Consider the following 19,642-nt stretch of genomic DNA (forward strand, 5'->3'; position numbering starts at 1 on the left):
TACCGCGGCAGGGTTCCGTCCCCCCGAGCCGCCCGGAGCTACGGGCAGCGGGCAGACTGTTAAACCGCGGTGGCGGCGGTGGCGGCGGCGGCGGCGGCGGCGGCGACGGCGGCCGGGGCGGGAGCGAGGCGCGCTCTGGAGACGAGTCAGCGGTGCCCCGGGTGGGGGAGGCGGGCGGGCAGCTAGAGATCACCTCAGCAGCCCCACCACGGCTGGACCGAAGGTGCGGCGGTCGAGGGGAGCCAGGGCGCCCCAGCAGGCGAGTGGCCGGCGTCTCAGCGGTGGGACGAGGTGGGTGGGTCTCCCCTTTCGGGGACGGCGGCAGCGCGGGGAGGGGAGAAGACTGCCGGGTGGACTTGCGGGTCAGGCGACCGACCGGCAGCCCCTTCGCCCCCCGAATCCTCTGGGCTGCTGGACTCCGGTCTCGGCAAGGGATCGCGCTCTAGGGCAGGGGTCTGACCGCAGCCAAATTTAAACGGCTAAACCTAACAGCCTTGGCAGCTGGGGAGGGAAGGGGTCGAGGGAGGGGCGGAGGTGGACCTAGACGCCGGTCACGTGGGGGGAGGGGCTTGGCAGACCTCCCTTTTGTTTTGGCTGGCGCGTGCGCAGAAGGCAGAACACGTGGTTTCCTGGACCCGCCCCTTGCCTCATCGACTGAGCCTCACCCAATGCGGATGTGGTGATGGGTTTTTTGAGGCAGCTCTGAGGCAGAGCAGTCTGGATTTGCTGAGACCCTTATTTATTTTACACTTTCTTTCAGGAAAACGTAGATTTGGGCTTTAGAATTAGATGGGATAGAGCAGAGTTTAGAGGGTTACTAAGAGATGGTGCTTCCAAGTTTGTGCCACTTGGGTGTGCTGAGAAAGGGACCGGTCTTGCTGGAAAAAGTGAGAATGCTTGGTGTTTGGTAGCAAGAAATACCAGGCGGTATCCAGGCCGTCTCAGAAACCACAGGAAAGGAAGAGGCTGGCTCTGCAGCCGGGAGGGCAGGCACTGGATGGACGTGCTTGTCGTGTTTTCTTCTTACTCTGGGAGAATCCGTTTTTGTTTGTTTGTTTGAACTGCGGTAAGCACGTTCCGTTTTTGATTCCCCAAACTTCAGGACAGTCATGTTCTGGCGAGGTTTGAGAGAGAAGCTTCCTTCGTCTTTAGCCAGTTTGCTTAACTTCATCTGAGTTTGGGTCAGTAAGTTTTTAAATATTGCTGGATGGGGCAGATTTGTTAGCCTCAAAACCTCAGTGAAATGTTTGAGCACTGCAGACAAAACTGGCAGTCTCTGACTAGGAAAAAGTAGCTCTAAAAATAATTCAGTATTGAGAAAGAGGCTTAGCAGTGAGTGGTCTTTCTTACCCGTTCTTAACTAGTCATTTTCTTGGGTTAGTCACCTCTCTGATCTCAAATTTGTTTCCTTTTGTAATGTTTCATGATATGGTCTCAGCCTTAAGAGATTGTAAGAAAGATGAAATGCCCCGTGTTAGTAAAAGTGATTCGAAATCTCTACCAATATTAACAAAAATAGCCAAGTACTAGTATTTTTATAACAAAAGTCAATTTTTTAAAAGCCTGCATGCTGGGGAAGTACAATGAGTTACTCATGAATAGATTATGTTTGGTTATCTTTAAAATCTGTTGTAACCATTATCTTCAGTTCTCCCTCAGTTTCCACCTACTTAATTCAGATCAATATCAGCGTCTGCAACCATTTCCTCATGGTTTTTATCTACATAGATTATTATTCTCTCCCGCAAACTCTCTGGAGTAATTTTTTATGTGAAACTTAGTAATTCAGGGCAATCTCTCACATTGACTTTTAAGATTTACATTTTAATTCTGTTTCATGATATGTGCCTTTGCAAATAACAATTATTTTGTTAAATCTTATCATAAAGTGATTTGGAAAAAAGATTTGTGCAAATAAGAAAATAAAAATATTGTGTAATTTAAATATTTTTGTGTGCATATATGTGTATTTTTCCTGAAACTGAGATCATATGGTATTTTCATTTAACTCAGACATACCCGTATCATGAAATATTCTGTGGAAAAATATTTTTAATAGCTGCTTAACGTTTCATGTAACTATCGTATTTTAGATTTTTCTTATTGGCAGATATTTGGGATGTTTCTAGTTTTGCTAGTGTATATTTCACTACAGACAATTTTCTTTTACAGAAATCTTTGAAATCCCCTCCCCATTAGATTTGTAGAAGAGGAGTTACTGGGCCAGAGTCTGTTTTTGTTGTGTTCTGTGTTTGTATGTATGTTTTTTAAGGCTCTTGTATCACCAAATTCCTTTACAGAATGTTGTATTGATTTACACTGATCTAGTGGTATGTGAGTGCTTCCCATTATCTCTTTGTTCATCACCTAGTGTTAGGCTTTAAAACGTAAAAACCTTGCTTTAATTTGCATTTGAAATTTTTTCGCTCTAATCCGTGTTGTATCTATTTTATTTTTCTAACTTATTGTAAAGTACCTGAGAGAAAGAAATGTGTTTCATGTTTGACATGTGGCAGATCAGTTAGTGGGTGGTCAATAAATGCTTGCCAGTTGGTTAATATTCATCTTTTTTAATCTGTGGAAGATCAGGAAAGGTCTTTTGCTTTTCGTTTTACTCAGTTTACTAGTACATTGTTAATAATATACTATTATTGTTGGATTCATAACTTTGAGTACTTCTTCATTCAGGTGAGGCCTCAGTGATCTTATCACACTTGTCTGCTATAAGGTCCATTAACTTCCCATAGCGCAACTGCTGCATTATCCAAGAGCTTCATCCAGTTTTGATGTCATTTATTATGATACCTTAGACTATTTCATTTCTTTTGCTCATTCACCTGTCTTCTGTGGAATTAACGTAAAGGTTTCATTGATCAATGTAGTTTCGCTTGCAGCTTTTTCTGTATTTGACAAGAAATGATGCTTGCTGTCTAAAATTCCTTTATTATTGAGATTGTTCTTGGTAGCTCACCTATTATTGCCTATAGTATCCTTTATGCTCTTTAACCTACCACGTAAATCTTATATGTAATACATAATTCTTGTTTTCGTGTATTCAGATATCTCTTCATATCCTTATTTTGTCTATACAGTATTAGATGATAGCTGTAGGAGGCAGAGAGCTGCTTTCTGGTTGAAGGAGGCAGAGAGTTGCTTTCTTCAGGTGTAGAATTGTGCTTAGGATTGTTTACTGATTGGGTTCACGAAGATACAGACAGAAAGGATTGGGGCTGCTTGCAACAGAAGTGACAGTTACTGGGCAGTTAGCAACCAATTTGCTAATTTTAAAGCATATCATCTCATATCTCTATCCTTAAAGCTGATACTGCATTATAGTACTTTAATGGAATATTTTACATCATGATGACCCTGAATCATAAATACAATCTTACATTAGTTTTAGTATGTTCCATTTAGAAAGACAAGGAAGATACAATTTCCAATAGATTTCTACCTTTTTTTCTTTTAAATGTTATTTTATAGGAACTTTTCATTGAACTGTGTTCCTTATTCCTTAATCATGTAGGATAAACACCCAGCAAATGTTAATAAAAGTGTTACTATTAAACTTGTCAGTAGATAGTCCATAATAAAAATCTGAAGACTATTCATAATGGAAATTTTAAATACTTGATGTTATTTTTACATTCTTAGAACTAGTTCTATATAGATGTGAAATTTTATTAATAATATTGAGACTGTTAATATTTTAAAAATATTTATGAACTTTTTATTTGTTTATTATATTATTGAGGCTTTGTTTCCAGTCCAATAAGACAAAGAATTCTCAAGTATGTTACTTTTATTAAAACAAATCTTTATTTGGCCATAAGTAATTAATCAGTGTTTATTCATGTGAAGTTCAATTGAAGCCAAAATATATAGACCGAGCAAATGTGTGCACTTCTACATGTAGATTTCTGGATCCAAATTGATATACACAGAAAAAAAAAAAAGACTTCATTTATATTCCTATGAGTCATGCACTTATCACTGAAAAGTAATAATTCTGCTTGAAGTATGATCTGTTTGATGTGTTGTGTAGACATTCAAGTGGCTTTATCTTTAATTAAATTCCTTTAGTCTTCAAAGAGAATTCCTTTTTAGGCATAGTTTTCAAAGTGGAAGAAGTTCTTGCTTATAAAACATCACTGAATATGAAGTACTGAGCTGACTGAATCCTAGTCATGCCAATTATTGCAGCATTTTCTGCAGTTAATTGAGGATTCCTATAAAGTGGCATGAAGAAATCTTGAAAACATAACTCTGTATTTTGTATTCCTACCTTCCATTAATTCCTGTATTTTTGAGGAATAAAACTGTACCAGTGTGAGCTCATTCTTTTTTGTTTGTTTAATTGGACTTTTTCCTGTTACAATTAAGAAGTTTAGAATCCTCATATATTTTCTATTTATTTTTTAATTATTGTAGAGACAGTGTCTCTCAGTCACCCAGCTGGAGCGCAGTGGCACAACTATATTTCTGGAGTCCCCTTATATTTTAGTAATAATGTTTAAAAAGACTTCTCCTATTTTGCTAAAAGAATTTGTCTTTTTTCTACTCTTTCTTCCTGTAATTAGCCTAGGTTAGCTATGTGAAACATTTAGGTCACAAGTGTGGAAATAATTTAATATTTGACCCTATTTCGGGCTTCTCTCAAAATAATGTGGGTAGTCTTTTCACTTTATTTTAGTATTAAGTATAAATCTGCTATCTTTCTGATACTTTTTCCCTAGTTTGTTTCATTGCTCTGCATTTAAGAGAACTGGGATTATCCAGATTCCAGTTAAAAGAGTAAATTTAATGTTCAGGGCAGATTTGGATAGGATATTTTCCATGGCATATATGGAATATATGTATGCATTCTGGAATAGAAATCAGAATCTGGAGCAGTATTTTAGGGGCTAGGAATTCTGATTTGGTTTTTAATCTTTAATTTAGATTCTCAGGAGGAAGAGTGGTTCTTACGTAGATTATTGTTTTCAACTCTGAGCATAGAGATTCGATTATCAATTTTTAAATTTTTCTTTAGAAAGTTTGTCAAAAATTATTTGGAATATGTGACCTACATATTAGTTTGTAAAGGTCTGATTATTAACTGTCTAGACCAACTCAGTAACTAATTGACTTGGTAATTATCTCACTGTGTACATGCAGCTTTTGAGGATAACGGCTTTTACTACGTTTCATGATGTCCAAGGGATCAGATTGCATTTAATTAATGCTAATTTTATAAATATGTATGATTTATAAATCTTTTAGAATACAGATTAAGCCCCTAATGGAAAGTCTGGAGACAACAGGACAAGGTTTTTTATTTGTAGTACAGTAGTCCATCTTTATTTTTGGGGTGTATGTTCCCAGATCCCCAGTGTTGCCTGAAACCTCAGATAGTATTGAATCTTAGATACACTTTATTTTTTTCTAACCATACATACAAATGATCATGTTTAACTTATAAATTAGGCATAGTAAAAGATTAGCAACACAGTAGTAGAACAATTATAATTATTTATAAATTAGGCATAGTAAAAGATTAGCAACACAGTAGTAGAACAATTATAAGTGAAAGTTATGTGAATGTGCTCTCCTTGCTTTCTCTCAAAATATCGTATTGTACTGTATTCACCTGTTTTTGGACTGCCAGTTGACCACAGGTAACTGAAACCATGAAAGTGAAACTGCTGATAAGGGGAGACTACCGTAATATGATTTCAGAACAATTAATATTAACTCATGCTTTCCTTAATTAACAGTGAACATTCTTTGGATTAAATTGTAGACCCAAAATTAGAATTTATGGTATAGATTTAACTTTACAGTCTACTCATTGTTTTTAATCAGATTAATTTAATTGTATTTATAATAATTTCAGAGCAACAAATGCCCTAATTCAGAGTGATTGTTCTTTGGATTAAATTGTAGTCTGAAAATTAGAATTTATTGTATAGATTTAACTTTATAATCCCCCCATTGTTTTTTATCAGATTAATTTTATAACAAATTTAGTATAACCAAAAGCAAAAAAAAATTGACTCTAATTTTAAAAAAAAGTTTATTATTATAAGCTTTGTCTTGTCTTACTGAAATTCTCTTTGGTGGTTTTTTAATGAGACATCTAAGAAAAACGGAGATACACTAAGATCGGAATCGCTTACTGGAGAATTATTTGCTTAGTAGACTATCTATAACAGTTTTATGACAGACTGGTTTTGTTTTTTTTGTTCGTTTGTTTTGCCATCCATAACATTTCTGGGCTGCTGATGTGCTAAGGAATTTTTTTTTTTTTTTAGTTGAATTGGAATGTAAGTTGAAAATTCTGTTTTAAAAATAAAAGTAAAATTCATACCCAAGAAACACTATTGGATTTTGGATTATCTAGAACTATTGCCTGTTGACATAATCAAGATTATGTACCTAGTTGCTTTCTTTGAAAGAGTACTGATATATTTTCATATCTTACATTTTGCTGCTTCTTAAATTCTGTAAATTTGATATTTTAGTTTCTGTATGTTGTGACAAAAAATTGTATTCTTTTTTCCAATTTCGCTCCTTCCATGCTCTTTGAAGTTCTGTATCATTAGACTAAATTCTTTTAGAAAAGGTACCTATTGTGCCTAAGTATCTTGGATGTTTATGAAAGAAATAATCATCAAAGATGATGACGGTGCCCGGAGTAATAAAGTATTTTACTAACTGTAAAGACATTTCTTAGATTTAGCAAGGATCCAAATACTCCTGCCCAATTATGTGTATAATTAGAAACCTAAATAATTAGAAAGTGAATTTTTATAGGAAGATCAAGGTGCTTTTTAGAAAGCTATTTGAGGATTTATTTACCATAAAGTTTCTTTATATCCTAGAATACTATAGGTGCCTGAGAATATTGAACAATATATTTGGCCAAAAAAATTGGACTGAAATATAGTAGTTGATAATTGATCCCTTGTTTCTTGGGGGGACCATATACTATATACTTTTTTTTTTCTTTTGAGACAGACTCTTGCTCTGTCACCCAGGCTGGAGTGTAGTGATACAATCTTGGCTCACTGCAACCTTTGCCTCCCAGGTTCAAGCAATTCTGCCTCAGCTTCCCAAGTAGCTGGGATTATAGGTGTGTGCTACCACACCCAGCTAATTTTTGTGTTTTTAGTAGAGATGGGGTTTTGCCAGGCTGGTCTTGAACTCCTGACCTTAGGTGATCCACCTGCCTCATCCTCTGGAAGTGCTGGGATTACAAACATTGAGCCGTCGCACCCTGCCATATACATTATACTTTGCACTGTTTAGTGCAGTAGTTTCTAACTGTGTGTGACTATTGAGCACTTGAAATATGGGTTTTCCCACGTTGAGATGATGCTAAATGTAAAATAAACACGGGATTTTGAAGGCTTGGCACACATATAGAGGAATAGAAAATATTTCATCAAGATTTTTTTTATTGATTAAATGTTGATATATGATATTTTGTATATATTGGATGAAATTAAATTTATTTTTTCCTGTTTCTTTTAAAAATATGTCTAGTAGCAAGTTTAAAACCACATATGTAGCCATATCATATTTCTGTTAGACAGTTGCATTCTATACTAATATTTCCTAATTTTTTTGCCTTAAGACTCCTTTGCAATAAAATATATCATGAACTTTCTTCCTTGAAATTTTAAAATAATTTTACCATTTTAGGTGGTATTTATTCAAGAAATATTTATTATGAGCCTGCTATGTGCCATAAAATATTCTAGAATATCACGATGAGTGAACACATAACACCTGCCTTTGTGTAGCTTTTGATCTATTGTGGGAAAATATGTGATAAAGTAATTTCTAGTAAAAATTTTTAAATGGACTATTATTTGTTTTAAGTATACTATTATTGTATACGATTTCATGTAATATAATTTTATACAGTGCTTCATTTATCAAGTGATAGTTTGGTGATCTCTGAGCATCCTGGATCTGTGGTTTGGTGTCTGACATTAATTTGGAGAAATTCTTACTCATTATTGTTTCAAGTATTTTTTTTTTCTCTTCTCCTTCTGGTATTCTCATTGTGCATGTGTTACGCCATTTATAAGTGTCCCACAGTTCTTGGTTGGATATTCTGTTCTTCCGCAACCCCCTGCCATCTTTGTTCGCATTCCTTTTTAGTTTTGGAGGTTTCTATTTATACACCTTCCTTAGTGCTTAATGCCATTTTCTTCTGCCACATCCAGCCTACTACTAAGCCCATCAAAGATATTATTTCTGTTGCAGTGTTTTTGATTTCTGGCATTTCTTTTTTATTCTTCATTAGAGTTTCCATCTCTCTCCTTACATTACCTGTCTTTTGGTGCATGTTGTCTGTCTTTTCCATTAGAGGCCTTAGCATATTCATCATAGTTGTTTTAACTTCCTGGTCTGGTAATTCCAACATCCCTGCCATATCTAAATCTGGTTCTGATGCTTGCTGTTTCTTCAAACTATGTTTTTTGCCTTTTAGTATGACTTGTAGTTTTATGTTGAAAGCTGAGCATGATGTCCTGAGTAAAAGGAACTCTAGTAAATAGGCTTTTAGTACCTTGTGAAGGTGGAAAAGATGTTCCGTATTCCAGTGATAAGGTCTGTTTTAGTGAGCCTGTGCCCCTGGGCTGTGAACTTCACTGTGCTTCTCAGTTTTTCCTATGCTTAGGTGGGATAGGATGGCTAGAGGCTGCTGGAGTATTTAATTTATATATAACTTTTTTAAAGCAAGACTTTTCAGTACACTCCTTAAAAAGTAATACTGTTCACTTTGCTGTCTTCATCTTTCTTGACCTCTCTAGCATTTGACAGACCTGATCATGCCATACACTTTTAAACACTTTGGTATTTTGATTTCATACACTTCTGAATTTTTTCCTATCTCACTGATGATCTTTTCAGTTTTTTTTTAAGGGCTGTTCCTCTTTTGCGGCTCCTCTTCCTTTGCTCAAGTAAATGTGAGTAAACTCTCAGGTTTTGCCCTGGACTCCTTTCTCTTCGTTGCTTATACCCACTCCCTAGGGTAAATACTATTTATATGCCAGTGACTCTGCAAAATAATCTCTCTATTTATGAATTCTTGCTTGAACTCCAGACTTGTCCTTATGGCTGTTTCCATTTGGATGTTTGGTAGACACTTAAAAGTAACATATCCCAAACACAAGTTTTTATTTTTTTCTCCTTTAACTTTCTGTCTCCCCAAGTCTGCCGCTTTTCAGAAAATAGCACCACTGACCATCCAGTTACTCAGGCCAAAAACCTAGACATCATCCTTGACTCCTTCCTTTCCGTTAATTCCTGTGAAGTCTTTGTCAAACATTGTTGGCTCTGTCTTGAAACATGTTCTTTAATTTTTTAATTTTTGTTGATATATAGATAGATATAGGTATAGATATATTTAAAATAGAGACAGAATCTCACCGTATTACACAGGCTGGTCTCAAACTCCTGGGCTCAAGTGATCCTCCCACCTTGGCTTCCCAGAATACTGGGATCACAGGCATGTGATGAGCCACCATGAGCAGCTATCATGTACCCCATAAATATATATATACCTTCTATGTACCCACAAAAATTAAAATAAAAATTTAAAAATTTTTTTATGCTTTTAAAAATAGTATTCCTTCTTACTCATTTTGCCTTTAACAAATTGTCCAGTATGTGTATAAATGAAATAATACCTAACAAAGCATAAAAATTTAAACCTGTATCATGGTCAAACCCACTATTCAGCATTAATTTGAATGACAAACTGTGACCTTTGGTAATATGTACGTCCAATTTCTACTAACCCTTGAACACATTATCTTCTGAATATATATGTCAGAGGTTCCCATCAGTTGTTTTAAATGATTATTTTTTAAAAGTTTATTTAGTATTTAATTTTTAGGAAGCTTTTATTCATAAAAAGTTTAGCAGCTTTTTATGAATAATGCTTTTGGTGTCATATCTCAAAATATCTTTGCTTAAAGCAGTGTCACAAACATTTTTTCTCATACTTTTTCTAGAGGTTGTATAGTTACAGGTTTTACATTTAGGGTCATGATTCATTCTGATAGATCTGATCTGACCATTTTTATGTAAGTTATGAAATATATAATCAGCTTCTTTTTTTTTTTTGGCTTATAGAGGTCCAGTTAGTCTAGAATGATATGATCTAAGAACTAGGCTTTATACATTTAATTGCCTTGGTGTCTTTGTCAAAATAATCAGGCTGGGCACAGTGACTAATGCCTGTAATCCCAGCACTTTGGGAGACTGAGGTGGGTGGATCACCTGAGGTCAGGCATTTAAGACCAGCCTGGCCAACATGGTGAAATCCCGTCTCTACAAGAATATAAAAATTAGCCAGGTATGATGGCAGGTACCTGTAATACCAGCTACTCGGGAGGCTGAGGCTGGAGAATCTCTTGAACCCAGGAGGCAGAGGTTGCAGCAAGCCAAAGTCGCACCATTGCACTCCAGTCTAGGTGACAGAGTGAAACTCCTGTCTCAAAAAAAAAAAAAAAAAAAAATCAGTTGACCACATGTGTGTGTGTCTGTTCCTGAGCTGTGTTCTTTCCATTGATATGTTCATCCTTTTGCTAATGCCACACTGTCTTGGCTACTATAAATTGGTAAGTAGTGTGAATCTTTGAACTTTGTTCTTTTCCAAATTGTTTTGGCTATTTTGGTTCCTTTAACTTTTGAATCAACTTGTAGGTATCAGTAAAACATTCTGCCAAGATATTGTGGTTAAGCTTGTAAATCAGTTCAATGAGAATTAGCATCATAACAATATTGAATAGTTTAATCTATGAACATAGTGTAATGTACTATTTAAGTCTTGATATTATTATGGGCATTTTGTATTTTTCAGTATAAAGATCATGTGCATCATCTTTTGTTTAGATTTATACCAAAGCGTTTTGCAGGTATTGGAATTATTACTATTTAAAAATTTCTATTTCTAGTTTTTCATTTCTAGCATATAGAAATATAAATGAGTTTTGTATGTTGACCTTATGTTGGCTCCCTTATTAAATTCATTAGTGGAGGAGTCAGATTCCTTAGGATTTTCTATGTAGAAAATCATGTCATCTGTGAATAGAGACAGTTTTACTTAGTTTCTAATCTGTATGCTTTTTATTTCTTTTTCTCTTACCCTGCAGCACTAACTAGGCCCTCCAATATAACATTGAATATGAGTGGTGAAAAATGTCTACCTTGCCTCATTCCCAGTCTTAGGGCAAAAACATTCAGTCTTTCACCATTAATTATGATGTGAGCTATAGGCATTTGTGTAGATTTTTTTTATCAGATTAAAGAAATTTCCTCTCCTTCCTAATTTGCTGAGTTTTTCTCATGAATGGGTACTGAATTCTGTTAAATGCTTCTTCTCCATTTATTGAGATCATATGGTTTTTCTTTTGATACCGTAAATTCTAGTTATTGTTTTCTTTAATGTTGGACCAGTCTTGTGTTCATGAAATAAGCCATTCTTGAACATATTACCCTATTTATATATTGTTGTTTTGTACATTTAAAAAAATAATAATTGAAAAAGGTGTTGTTACTACTTATGACTATCAAAATCCTGAAATGCCTTTAAATATCATGACCAATTCATTCATGAATTTAGTCAACAAATACATGATAATTACTGTGTGCCAGGCATTATTCTAGTACTGGAGACTACAACGTTGAGTTCTTGCACTTAAACTATATTCTTTCCTAGAATGTAATATAATATCAGGTAGCAATAGTGCTATGAAGAGCAATAAAGTAATGCAAGGGAATGGAGAGTCATGAAACAAGAGGCTGAAGCTATTTTAAATATACTGGTTACGGAAGGACTCTCTGATGATGTGACCTCAGAGCAGAAACATAAATGAAGTGAGGGAGCCAGTAATTTTATTTGTAAATAATTGTTTCAGGCTGAGAGAGGAGCAAACACAAAGTTACTGTGTCAGAGACTTGCTTAGTGTGTTTCAAATACAGCATAGAGGCCAGTGTTTCTGGAGTGTGGTAATTCATTGAAAGAGTTGTAGAAGGCAGAGTAGTCATGGACCTGATAATGTAGGATTTTGTAGGCTATGGTAAGGAGAACTTTGGATTTTAAATATACTGGCAACTACTCATTTTCTCATTAGATATTTGTTGGATGTCTTCTGTATGTCAGATAGTTTTGCATGTTGAGGATAGTGTGGTTAATAAAACTGTTAAAAAATCCAAGACTTTGTAGAGCTTAGAAGTGTTAGTGATAAGTGTAGTTGTTTATGTAATATGGAGGTCGTCAGAAGTGGTAGTTTAGAATATTCAGTTGGGAAACCTTGTTATATAATATGATTATATATCTAGATAATTTAAATAATTGGGAGAAATGTACTTACATTTTAGGCTGAAAGTATACTGAACATAATTTAATCTTTTTTATTTATAGGAGACATAGCTGTTCTCATTAGTTTCTTTTGATTGCAAAGTAAACTTATTTAGGCTGGGTTTTGTTTGTTTGTTTGTTTGTTTTTATAACCATACACTTGGAAATGAGTACAAAAGGACTTCATGGAAATCCCAGAATAAGAGCTATGATGTGTCCGGGCCTTTCATAGACTAGAGCTTAAAAGTCTTCATATCCAAATGTATTCATTATTTATTACTGTGTAATATATTACCCCCAAATTTAGTGGCTTAAATTACATGTTATTTCATAGTTTCTGTGGGTCAAGAATCTAGGCATGTAAGCTTAGCTGGGTGCCTCTTGCTCAAGGTCTCTCATAAGGCTGTTGTTAACTAAGGTGTTGGCTAGAGCAACAGTTATTTCAAGGCATTACTGTGAAGGATCTGTTTCTCAGATCACTCACATAGCTGCTGGTAGGCCTCAGATACTTTGCTGTATGTTGGTTGGTGACATCATTTCTTTACCATGTGGGTCTTTCCTGCTCACAACATGGCAGTTGGCTTCCCTTAATAAGAGAGGGTGGCCAGATGGAAGCCACAGCCAATCTAATCTCAGAAGTCATCTCATCACCTCTGCTACATTTTTATTAGAAGCGAGTCAGTAAATCCATTCCTTAATCTAGTAAAGGATTATACACGGGCATGAATACTAAAAGGGTGGGGATTATTAAGGTCATTTTGGACGCTGCCTGTCATATCAGTAAGCCCTAGAGATCTCACCAGAGATTTTGTATATATGTTTTATTCTAGTTCTCTACCATAAATGGGCCTTAGCCACTTTTAGTCTTTGCATTTTTCCCTTTCTCTTTTTGCTATGAATTGTATTTATTAACTACTAATCTGCATATTTGGTTTTTTTGTTGTTGTTGTTTTGAAACAGAGTCTTACTCTGTCACTCAAGCTGGAGTGCAGTGGCATGATCATTTTTTTGGTAGAGACTGGATTTCACCATGTTGCCCAGGCTGGTCTCAAACTCCTGGGCGCAAATTATCCACCTGCTTTAGCCTCTCAAAGTGCTGGGATTATAGGTATGAGCCACTGTGCCCAGCCATGTGTATCTTTTTTTTTTTTTTTTTTGAGACAATGTCATGCTCCATTGCCCAGGCTGGAGGGCAGTGTTGCAATCACAGTTCATTGCAGCTTCAACATCCAGGCTCAAGTGATTTTCCTGCCTCAGCCTCTCAAGTAGCCAGGACAGCTGGCACATGTCACCATGCGTAGCAAATGTTTTACTATTTGTAGAGAAGTGGTTTCCCTATGTTGCCCAGCCTGGTCTCAAACTCCTGGGCTCAAGCAGTCCTTCCACCTCAACTTTCCGAAGTGCTTGGATTACAGGTATGAGCCACTGCACCTGGCCTCTTTTCTCTACTTGTTATATTTATCTTTCCCGTACCTTTATCCCAGGACTAAGATGAGCTCTCCTGCCTTGTGATATTTCACCTTCTGCCCCTGCTGCTAGCTAGTTTGATTATATTCATAGTACTCTGTTCAAACTTTTGAGAGGGATGGGTGTATGTTATGGAAGATAAAATTTAGTATCTTTTGAATACTGCTGTAACATTAACAAGAACTGTGATTAAAGCAGTTTCTCAAACAAAAATGTAGACACTAAATGTTATTTTGAGTGTTTATTGATTAAAAGATACAGGTCTTTGAGTTGGTCAAGTAGCAACTTGAATCTTGGAAGAAATTTCCTAATGCTAGCTAGTTTCAGAATTGATTTTCTGTTTTCATAAAAGAAGAGTATAAACTGAAAAAGAAATCCTTTTTTTTTTTTTTTTTTTTTTGCGTTTAGGATAAATAGAAATCTATTTGCTTATTTTTGAGGCATTATATAAAAGTGTATAAATTTTGAGACATACAGAATTTGTTGGAAACATATAGAAATCTACATGTTTTTGAGACATTATGCAATAAAGTATATACACAAAAAGGCAAACATCTATAATTTTTTCTTTTTCTTTTAAGACGGGGTTTCACCATGTTGGTCAGGCTGGTCTTGAACTCCCGACCTCAGGTGATCCGCCCACCTTGGCCTCCAAAGTACTTGGATTACAGGCATGAACCACCATGCCCGGCCAATTTTTTCAACCAGTATTAACAACCATTAACATTTATTCATTTTGCATTTAGTCTTTTCCCCTCAAGTAATAAGATTTTGTAGTTAAAATGCAAATCCCCTTAAACCATCACTTTTAGTTCTGTTTCGTGGAACTTACTTGATGCAACTACTGTTACAAGTTTGGTAGGTATTTTTCTGGTTCACTTTTTATTCTTGCAAATAGACACATATGTATACATATATATGGTGTGGTTTTGTGTTAGTATTATATTTATATGGTATATATTTATATGGTACTATACTATATACATTTTACAGTGTTCTTTTTTTCTTTTTAACTTGATATTATTTTAAAGGTCTTTCCATATTGATACTTTTTCATTCTTTTTGAACTGCAACATAGTATTCCATCACATTTTATTAATTTTATTATCTATTTTGTTATTGTTAGATGTCTAGATTGTTTTGAAAGGATGTTTTGCTGTTAGAAACATTATCCTTTGGTACCTGTGACAAACACATTTTCTACATTGTGGTCCAATTACTGAACCAATTTATGATCCCAATAGATATGAGAAATCTTACTTACTCACATCTCATGTATGTGATGTTTTCAGACTAAAAACATTTTTATCAATTTGGTAATCGGAGACGGGGCTCTTGCTTTTTAATCTATATTCCCCTCATTACTATTATGATTAAGTTTGTGTTTAATGACCATTTGGATGTCATCATGTGAAATGCCTGACTGCTCTATCTTTTGCTCATTTGTAGGAATTCCTCCTGCAATCGTGATACTAATATTTGTCTGAAATATATGTTGCAAATATTTTCTCTTAGTCTCTGATTTGCTTGTAACTCTTTTTTATTATTACATAGAAATTGTTGTGCTTTTATTTTCTTCTTGATCATTTTTGTTAGACCTCGTAAAGAATCAGCTTTTGGTTTGTGTCTTTAAGTAGGAATAAAGGAAGTAGAGTTATAACTAGCACCTGGGGACATACACTATGAGAGTGTGTCTGTTTAAATGACTATCAACTATTATGTGTTGAAACATTGCATATCAAGGCTACAAAATACTAGATATTTTTAAAAAGTTATAATTGGTAATGATGTAAAATTATTTTACTAACTATTCAAACTTCATAATTTTTAATGGTACTGGATTGCCTTTTGCTGTGAATCATTATATAGTTTTAATACTTTTGATAATATGCAGTGAAATTTGTTTAATATGGGATTTATCTTTAGCGGTTTTCTGGCACTGTCTCCACTATTTTCTAGGCAGGAATAATGCCTTCTGATGCATATCCATTCCTGAAAACGGTAAATTTGCAGATATATTTTCAGGAGACATTGCATATTAGGCAAGTTTTTACTGTCACATATTTTTAACAGCTGTGAAGTTATATGTTTTTGTTTTTAGTTCTGTTCAGGCAGATCTTCTTTTTTTTTTTTTTTTTTTTTTTTTTTGGGGGGACAGAGTCTCACTCTGTTGCCCAGGCTGGAGTGCATTGGCACGGTCTCTGCTCATTGCAACCTCTGCCTCCTGGGTTCAGGTGATTCTCCTGCCTCAGCTTCCCAAGTAGCTGGGATTACACTCCCCAACCATCACGCCCGGCTAATTTTTAATTGTTTAGTAGAGACAAGGTTTCACCATGTTGGCCAGGCTGATCTCGAACTCCTGACCTCAGGTGATCCACCCACCTCAGTATCCCAAAGTAAGTACTGGGATATCCCAAAGTAAGTACAGGCCTGCGCCACCATGTATGGCCTCACTTAGGTTTTCTTACACATTATTTATTATATTTTAGTTCTTGTTATTAATACTGTTCAGGTAGTGAAGATTAAATTCAGTAATAGAAATTTAAAGCAATTTATTATATTTTATAAAGATAAATAAGCCTTATTTTTGGCTGAAAGTATGTAATTGAGTCACATTTTAAATTGTTATTACCAGAATCTAGTAACAATTAAATGTTATTGGAATTTTTTTCTTTTGACTGTCACTAAATGTCAAAAAATGGAATTCTGAGATGTAATTACATCCACAAATATTTTGAACACCCATTGTGTACTAGCAATATGTAACTTTAATCGGAGTTTTGGCTATTAGGCCCCCTGTCAGAGTGAAGGATAGCTTAATCTTGTTGAAGTAATGTTGGGAGTTTGCAGATGAAGGAATTTTGTTTCTTTCATGTTTTAATCAGAAGCATCAAAAATGTTGCCGTAAGAAATGTATAAGCATAAAATTTTTTCAAGATATTTAACCATTTACTTTTACATTATTTTAGGTTTCCAATAATTATCTACAGGAATCGCCATGACCCCAGCTCTGAGGGAGGCAACAGAAAAGGGTATCAACTTTTCATGTTTGCCAAGTACCATGGAATCTGACAAGATGCTCTGCGTGGAAAGTCCGAGAACTGTAGATGAAAAGCTGAAGGGAGACACTTTTTCTCAGATGCTTGGATTTCCGACTCCCGAACATACTCTTAATACTAATTTTGTGAATTTAAAACATTTTGGCTCCCCTCAGTCTTCAAAACATTACCAGACCGTTTTTTTAATGAGTTCTAATTCTACATTAAATAAATATAATGAGAATTATAAACAAAAGAAATTAGGGGAGCCCAGTTGCAATAAGCTGAAAAACATACTATATAATGGCAGCAACATTCAGCTCAGTAAAATCTGTCTTTCTCATTCTGAAGAGTTCATCAAAAAGGAACCTCTATCAGATACCACAGGCCAGTGCATGAAAGATGTACAAATTATTTTGGATTCAAATATAACCAAAGACACTAATGTAGATAAAGTACAACTGCAAAACTATAAATGGTTTCAAGAGAATGCACTTTTGGATAAAGTTACTGATGCTGAGATTAGAAAGAGTTTATTGCACTGTTCTCAAAAGAAAATTGTACCTGGCCACTCAAATGTGCCTATTAGTTCTTCAGCTGCTGAAAAAGAGGAGGAAGTAAATGCTCGTTTACTTCATTGTGTAAGCAAACAGAAAATTTTACTTAGCCAGGCTAGAAGAACTCAGAAGCATTTGCAGATGCTCCTGGCAAGGCATGTTGTTAAGCACTATGGTCAGCAGATGAAATTTTCTATGAAACATCAACTCCCCAAAGTGAAGACCTTTCATGAACCTACCACAGTTTTGGGTAACAGTTTACCTAAATGCACTGAAATTAAGCCAGAAGTTACATTGACTGCAGAGAATAAATTGTGGGATGATACAAAAAATGGCTTTGCACAGTGTACAGCTGCAGAAATCCAAAGATTTGCATTGTCTGCGACAGGGCTGTTGTCTCATGTTGAAGAGGGTTTGGATTCCGATGCAACTGATAGCAGCTCTGATGACGATTTGGATGAATATACCATTAGAAAAAATGTGGCAGTGTAAGTGCAAAATTATTATTAGACTATTTTCTGTTCCGTATATAGTAGAAGTTATCTTAGTTTCCAGGTATGTTGACAAGAAATAGATTTTCTAAAATCTTAATGCCATGATTTTTTTTTTTTTTTTTTTTTGAGACAGGATCTTGCTTTGTTGCCCAGGCTGGAATGCAGTGGCATGATCTTGGCTCACTACAACCTCTGCCTCCTGGGTTCAAGCAGTTCTCCTACCTAGCCTTCTGAGTGCCTGGGATTATAGGCGTGTGCTACCATGCCTGACTAATTTTTGTGTTTTTAGTGGAGACAGGGTTTCACCATGTTGGTCAGGCTGGTTTCGAACTCCTGACCTTGTGATCCACCCACCTTGGCCTCCCAAAGTTCTGGGATTACAGATGTGAGCTACCGTGCCTGGCTGCCATAATCTTTTATGTTATAAAACTTTTGGTGAAGTTTAAAAAAAATTTTTTTTAACTATTGCTTGTCAGTATATATATACTATTTAAAAATAGACTTACTCAACTATTCTATCTAGGAAAAACTCATACAGGAATAATAACATTAATGAGCTATAAATAAACATTTTTTTATTCTTGAATAGACTAGGCTGTAGAAAAGGCTAAATCTTTGCTTAAGTGATCTAGCTAATATGTGTAGCTAACTAACTAATTTAGCTAACTAAATTTAGTCTGCACATAGAGAACCCTCATTGTGTTTGGGAGTGTATCAGTTGAGAGTACATGTATGTTGACCTACTTTTTTTCCTTAACTATCTACTCATAGTTGTATTCATAGCTTTCATCACTGGCCTTTACCAACTCAGTCAGTTTTGGCTAGCTTAGTATAACTAAAACAAAACTATAATGTCAGCTGTAAGATATCTATTGAATGCTTATTATGTGCTAGACATTAAGATTCAGTGTGAGCAATGTAGTCACAACCTCTGCCTTTTTGGGCATGTACTTGAGAGAGAGGTATCTAGATATCAAAAAAATAAGAAGCAGATAAAAATAGTTTTAATTATCACACTGTGATAACACTACAGACCCGCTCTGTCCAATAAAAATTTCTGAGATGATGGAAATCTTTTATATCTATGCTATCCAATAGGCGCTAGCTTTAATTGGATTGAGGTTTGGACAGTGATGCTGAGGAAATGAATTTTTAATTTTATTTAATTGACCTGATTTTAATTGAAATGGTCAAATAAAGCATAATTTTTAAGCTAGCTGTCAGGGAATCTGTTATTATCCAAAACTGATGTGAATTACTGTTTGTATATATGGGATTTTGGGAGAAAGAAGTCTATCACACATGGATACATACAGGGGAACAACACTCACTGGGGCTTTTTAAAGGATGGCGTGTGGGAAGAGAGAGAGGGTCAGGAAAAATAACTAATGGATACTAGGCTTAAAACCTGGGTGATAAAATAATCTGTATAACAAACCCGTATGACACACATTTATCTATGTAACAAACCTGCACTTGTACCCCTAAACTTAAAATAAAAGTTAAAAAAAAACTTTTTAAAATTCTCAAAAATAAATGAGACTTACAGAATTAGAAGCCAAACACATTAATGTTTACTAATAAATAGAAGATCAGTATATTAGTTTTTATAGTGAGAAATAAAACATTAAGCAAAGTGAGCTTTCTAGTCATTTAGTATTCTGATATCACTGTAATTGAAATTTGTTTGCATGTGGAATGTATAGTAGTTAATGAGCACAGATT

General features: G+C 35.3%; 1 protein-coding gene across 11 annotated transcripts in view; it reads left to right on the forward strand.

Annotated features, from left to right (window-relative positions):
• The window catches only part of KANSL1L (KAT8 regulatory NSL complex subunit 1 like), a 152,128-nt gene continuing 132,486 nt past the window's right edge, over positions 1–19,642 (forward strand). For 2 of the 11 annotated variants that reach the window (XM_074399081.1, XM_074399082.1), the window contains exons 1-2: positions 572–14,686; positions 16,798–17,911. In XM_074399081.1, the coding sequence (XP_074255182.1) occupies positions 16,827–17,911 (1,085 nt within the window). In that variant the 5' untranslated portion in view covers positions 572–14,686; positions 16,798–16,826. Of the gene's footprint in view, positions 292–570; positions 14,687–16,797; positions 17,912–19,642 lie in introns of those variants that run through there. The other 9 variants (XM_074399078.1, XM_039469731.2, XM_010336371.3 and 6 more) reach the window with 9 other exon arrangements.

This window comes from Saimiri boliviensis, chromosome 5, assembly GCF_048565385.1.
Source record: "Saimiri boliviensis isolate mSaiBol1 chromosome 5, mSaiBol1.pri, whole genome shotgun sequence".
Lineage (NCBI taxonomy): Eukaryota > Metazoa > Chordata > Mammalia > Primates > Cebidae > Saimiri > Saimiri boliviensis.